General features: G+C 41.0%; 1 protein-coding gene and 1 long non-coding RNA gene across 2 annotated transcripts in view; one reads left to right on the forward strand and one right to left on the reverse strand.

Annotated features, from left to right (window-relative positions):
* LOC111870834 overlaps window positions 1-2,728 on the reverse strand; it is a 21,063-nt gene extending 18,335 nt beyond the window's left edge. The window contains exon 1 of the long non-coding RNA XR_004513710.1: window positions 2,553-2,728. This is a non-coding gene — a long non-coding RNA (uncharacterized LOC111870834). The remainder of the gene's footprint in view (window positions 1-2,552) is intronic.
* The window catches only part of LOC111870830 (nose resistant to fluoxetine protein 6), a 22,275-nt gene extending 16,313 nt beyond the window's left edge, over window positions 1-5,962 (forward strand). The window contains exons 11-13 of the mRNA XM_023863403.2: window positions 482-624; window positions 3,556-3,664; window positions 5,040-5,962. Coding sequence (XP_023719171.1) covers window positions 482-624; window positions 3,556-3,664; window positions 5,040-5,224 — 437 coding nt within the window. The 3' untranslated portion in view covers window positions 5,225-5,962. The remainder of the gene's footprint in view (window positions 1-481; window positions 625-3,555; window positions 3,665-5,039) is intronic.
* The last annotated feature ends 288 nt before the right edge of the window (window positions 5,963-6,250 follow it).

A 6,250-nucleotide genomic window follows, 5' to 3' on the forward strand; every position in this document is an offset into this window, starting at 1 on the left:
GAAACACAGACATAGATGGGAGGACGATATCAATATTAACCCTAATCAAATGTAGTGTGGGTGTGTAATGTGGGTTTTCGTGGCTTAGGATAGGGCGACGTGCTTTCATGGACAGGTGAAAGAACTTTTTTTTTTGAGGGGGGCGGTGTTTCTCTTCAGTTAACTGTTAACTTGTCATGGAGATTTTTCTATGGAGTTCATTATTAAAAGAAAGTAATTTTGTGGGTTATGTAACAATGATATCTATATGTCGGATAATACAGCATCGAATGATAGGGTGGCAAGTGAATTAATAATTGAAATAAACAAAATGGAAAATCACGGAAATATCAAGTCAGAACAGCCAGTGTACAGGTAGATATTCTGACCCATGAACGGTGGAATAACATTTCAGTTTGTTGCCGCTAGTCTAACCCGTTTATTTGAGGTACAGAACAGATCTCATCTCACCCAGAGATTAAGAACTACCTTCCGATTACAGGACCTGCCAACACGCTACTCTCTTGGAGGGTAATTACACCACTTAGTCGCCTGACATACTGCGTGTACCTGACACATCTGAACTATCAGATCGTGGAGTCACGTTCTGCAAGAACTCCCATCTATCTCGCTGATTTAACTGAGGTAAACTTTGCATAAAACATTTTTTAGTCTACGACATAACTTGATAAGGTAACCTTGAGGTAGAAAAGTCTTTTACGTCCAATTACATCTCAGGTATACTCCATCCACTATAGGAACAAGGGCACGTCATCGTCTGTTACTGACGTATACAATTACGTCATCATTAGAGAGTTATTGGGTTCTATTTTCAATATGCTTGCAGTGTTTGTACAATTGCGGGAAATTCAGATATACGTTTAATTTTAAGGAATTGTTACCAACCTTCCCGAAATCTGTTGACATATGTATATATCTGCAGAGAGTCTATACGCAATGCATTTCAGCGAAGAAACCCTCATAAAGCCCTTCTGGTATAAATAATCATGTGTGAAAGAAAAATATACATATATACCATTTACATTAATTTCTTTTATACATGCCACGTTCAAATTTTTGTTATTGTGTCAGTAACATGGCCGCTGATTACCAGCAGATTGCTAGCCTAACGCTGAGGGTATACACTTGGGGTAGTCAGCAAATAGATCACAAATGGATATAAAACCCAAAACATGTGATATTTGAACCTGGCAAGAAAATATTTCTTTCGCGATATATCCTCCACAAACACTGATACACTTATAACTTTTTTATTAAGACCGTCACAACACAACTATACCAAGGTCAGTGCCTGGTTTTGGTTCTGCTACATGTTTCGGCTATTAATAGCCATCATCAGGCAAATACATGGCTAATATATAGTATACACCACTGAACTGCAGTGTTAACAAAATTGGATAGAATAATATAAATCATATTAAAATACTTGACGTAAAATACAATAAATTATTTTATATAAAATAAAAGTTATAGTATAAAACAAGAATAAAATTCTTCGATTGATGCTTTACATCANATGTTGTATTTATGTTAGCCATGTATTTGCCTGATGACGACTATTAATAGCCGAAACATGTAGCAGAGACAAAACTAGGCACCGACCTTGATATAGTTGTCTTGTGACGGTCTTAATAAAGAAGTTATATATTTTAACACAGCAGCATGCATGAAATGAAAACCGATAAACTTGTCCCATCGCCTTACAAACCCGTAGCACAGAAGTCTTTGGCTGTTGTCTCTGCCACTTTCGCACCTCCGTTTCAAACTCTTCGTCGTTAGCGAAACATTTAGGACTAATGTGCAACCGCTTTAACTCACAAACACATCCCACCGTTAGCAGGAAACATTTCTTTAAGATTTTCCTTTGCAGTGAGATCTTTTGTTCATAAAAAGAGCACAACAGAACGATTCTCTTCGGTACTACACCCCAACACCGTCCCCATTTTGACTACTGAAACCATTCTCTGAACATGTGCATGCGCGTATGCTACCTAGATTCTCATGAAACTGGACAATGCTGCTACCTAGTGACACACCTAGAAAGTATATTACATGAATTATAGCCGTTTAACTTCCATTTGTGACCTATTTACTGACTTTTCCTCGTATTCAGGAAGCTCAGGTTAGAGAGGAACGAAACAAATTCCATCTACAAGCAAAATGCAAACTGAAGATGGGCCACAAGGAGAGATTTAAGATTCGTAAGGCTCCATCGGTGTGAGATCTGAGTCATCAGGTAGGAATAACTGAGATTGGGAGGAACACATTTACCTGAAGAAGGCGGTGTTGTTGTGCCCTGATAGGGGGCATGGACTGTACTCACCCCCTATCGGACGTCCGTGGATATCTCTTAACTTACGTTGTGGAAAGCATGCTTCACTGGGAGGGTCACAAAAACTCGAGTTGTCCAAGAAACAACAAAAATGAAATATATATAATAAAATTGAAACACTTATACACCTCTACCGTCTAAAACACATTAAACCACGAAAATAATTTAAACCAAAAGTTCTACTAAGCCATCAGTGACCCGACCACCGACAAGCACTCACCCGCGCTAAACATGAAGCACAGGAAGAACAATGGCGCCATCCCAAGGTCTTCCGCAGGCACACTTTGCTTTTTCTCGTTCGTTTCTGGCAACTGCTAGAAACGGAGTGCCTGAAATGGCCTCTTTTCTCAATCCCAAGATTCAGCTTTTTCTCAATTGCGAAAGCTGCGCGTGCGAAATCCCTGTGGTCGGCATCTTGCCGGACATGCCTTGTCGCGCGAAGCGAAACCCGACCGGGTCTTTCCGCTGATGCTTAAACAGTCTTTTCTAAAGACAATTCGCTCGACTGCCAAGGAATGCGAAGAGTCAGCCGCGGTTCTGTCTCCTCGCCTTCCGGCCAGCCGTCTAACATTTCAACCTAAACACACAATCTTACAAAAGTTACCTAATAACTAATAAAATGGGCTCAACAGTGTATCGCTGTAAAATGTTGGTAACCAACTACCAGTCTGCACGATGTCATAACCCAAATGACTGTGTGATTTTAACTGTAGTAAATTGGTCTGATTCTCAATTTCATCGACAATTTATATTAAATTAGTGGGGGGTTCTTATCGCGGTGAATATCTGGAGCACTGCTTTCTGGGATGATATTGTGTAGTCCGGCAGGAATTCAATGGCGTTTCGAAGGAATGTACTGCCTCCATCTTCAGAGTAGAAGATGCTAAGAAAGCAACGAGGAAGAAACAAACAGCAAGCAGGATTTAGCTCAGTGGATAAGCAAATGCACGCCTTCAATTTGCTGCTTACTTCCGGTTGGTTGTTGGCTTAGTGTATATTAGACTCAACCTCTAATAGGAACGGACACCAGAAAACTTCCTGGTGGTTATGGGCGGCCGGTCGGCGCGTAAGCCTGACAACTTCACCGCCATCTGTGAGCCGATTGTCTAGAAAACGTGAGAGCCTCGACGTCTCACAAATCTATGGGTCTCTACGGCCTGTTACAGGGATAGCTTTAGCTTTTTAATATTTGTTGTGACGCCACTTCATTTCTTGTGTTTCAGTTGCCAAATTTCCTCTCTGACGTCATAATTTCGCTGATACTGGCCGCCATTCTCTCTTTAGGCTTTGAAGCTCCGGCAATAAATCTTGAGAAGCATCTTCTGGGAAGAGGTAAATTGCATATTTGAAGTAGGCCACGCCCTCTTCCTTTCACTGCCGCTTCAATTCATAACGTATTATAATTGTACCGTTTGACGCTATGATTATCTCAGACCCAAAGCATAAGCAAGAAACATTCTCTGCTTTTCATAATTGCCTTCTTCCTTTTCCTTCTACTCTCTCATGTTTTCTTCTTATCTTCATACACCCTCTTCTTCTCCCCTTTTTCGTCTTATCGTCCTATTATTATCCTCGGTATCCTGCTTTTCGGTCATTGTCCTGACCGGCACGACACAAAGTTCAGCATGTGAACTACTAACATCGTCGTTAAGGCCCGTAGGGTTGTGAGACGTCGAGGCTCTCACATTTTCTCTAAACAATCGGCTCGCAGATGGCGATAAGGTTGTCAGCGTTACGCTCCGGCCACCCTTTACTCCCATGAATATTCCTGGTACTCATTTATCTTAGAGTCTGAGTCGACTTCAGGGCCATAGTTCGGCTGGGAGGATTAGGTTAATTGAAAAATCCAATGACCTCACTGGGATTCGAACCCGCGACCCTCTGCCTTGTAGCACAGTGCCTCAGCCAACTACGCTATCGCGTGCCCCACAATTGTTTTGTATATATGGACCAATTTTGGCATGATGCTAGAGGACCTCCCTGGGGATACTATAAATATTTGAATTCCCTCAGAAAGGTTTGGACACCTACAGAAACCAGTTCTCTGAGTATTGTTCAGAAATTGTTAGTTCTAGCGTAAGAAGGATTCCGAGTCTTATAGAATATAGAGTGGGGAAACGCGGTAGCGTAGTTAGTTGAGGCCATATTCTACAAGTCGGAATTGCGCGGGTTCGTTTCGTAATGAGGCCATTAAAATTTCAAACGATATAATTCTTCCAGCCGCCCCCCCCTGGCCCTTGGGCCGCCTCAGCCTCTAACAGAAATGAGTTCCAGGAATATTCTTGGGTGTAAAGGGCGGCCGGTACGTAAGACTGACAACCTCACCGCCATCTGCTAGCCCATTTTCTTTAAAATGTGGGAGCCTCGACGTCTCACAACCTTATGAGCCTGTTAATAGAAGAGCTTTACCTACAGCTTATGAATACAGAGAGATACTTTGTTTGCTCAAAATGCTTGTCTCTTAGAGTTTTAAGTTATTATTTGTAATGAAATTGATTACTTAATTTCTTTAGAAAACTACTTCTTTATTTAGTTTATTACACACCGTAACTGTAGGTGTGAATTCCCCCCCCAGCAACACCGGGTACTTCTTTAGCTGTCCTGCAGTACACACATTTCTTAATTTTCATATCCCTTCAGGGGCTAATTACTACAGCTCTTTTACGAAACATCGGTTGAAATATTTCTCTTCTGTTTATTTTTACAGGCAGGAAGACTAAACAAAATATCATTGAAGAAGCGTCCCCACAGAAACAAGAAGGAAGTGACAAGGCATACACAAATAAACTGACGGAAGAGTCAGTTGCTTTAGAGGAAGGAATTCACAACATTACTGAAGTGGTTGTGAAGGACCCGCGGGAAGATAGGATGGGACATCAGAATAAGGAATAGGAAGGAAAAGAAGGGGCACGGAAGAGACGCAACGGAATGCGATACGTGACGAGGACCATGAAGACGGAAGCAGTGTGTTCCTTCGAAATTTCAACTAGACTTCATGGCATAACATCCCATGTAAGACAATATACGTCAAGGCATGTGAGGTTTTATGAACTTCTGGCATGTAATACCACGTGTCCTGGTACATATTTACCTTTCGAATCATCGGTAAATATCTTAGCAGGCTACACGGCGTCAGATCCCGGAAGATTGCAATCTTCAAAATCCCCACTGTGAGAACCTTAGATCTTACAAAACTGGCGACATTTTGAGGTTTTTGGATGGTGAAAAAATTTAAAAATTGAATTCTTTTAGAATTTTTTTTACATTTTATACAATTTGATGTAGGAAAGTTACCCGATAATTTGTTCCTCCCCACAATATTACCTTTCTGGCCAGTCTTTTCGTATCCTCATGATGTCTCCCAGTAATTGTCTCAACCATAGTATTCTGGGTAATGAGATCCGTATTTTATCTTTATATTTTATTTGTGGGCAGTCTCATAAGTGTCCTTGAATTTTCTCTTATGTGTATTTTTACTTGTCCAAACAATTGCAATAACATCTGTTTCAATCATGCAAATAAAATCCCTACTTCTCTAACATTGTGTTTGTAACTATGTCCCTTTTTGTTTGACCCTTAATTGTTCTCATACATTGCTTGTAATTCTGGTCTCTTTGTTTCGATATTACGTGTTAGTAATCACTTAAATAAATCTCGTATTCCGCGGTTGTGCCTTGTTTTATGATTTCTCTGTTCCATAATATCCCCTTTCCCCATCAGAGTGGCTGCGCGGTTTAAAGTATGAACAATCTTCACTCGAAGGTTGGGATTGTGGTTCTGTGTGTAGGTAGCGGCCTTGCGACAGGCTGATCCCCCGTGCAAGGGATCTTATCGAATGTGTATAGGATTAAGAAAGCGAAAAAGCGGTGGAAATCCAACTAAAGAAGCGTAGAGTGGAACGTAGATGATATGTTTTAC

Source organism: Cryptotermes secundus, unplaced genomic scaffold (assembly GCF_002891405.2).
Source record: "Cryptotermes secundus unplaced genomic scaffold, Csec_1.0 scaffold632, whole genome shotgun sequence".
Lineage (NCBI taxonomy): Eukaryota > Metazoa > Arthropoda > Insecta > Blattodea > Kalotermitidae > Cryptotermes > Cryptotermes secundus.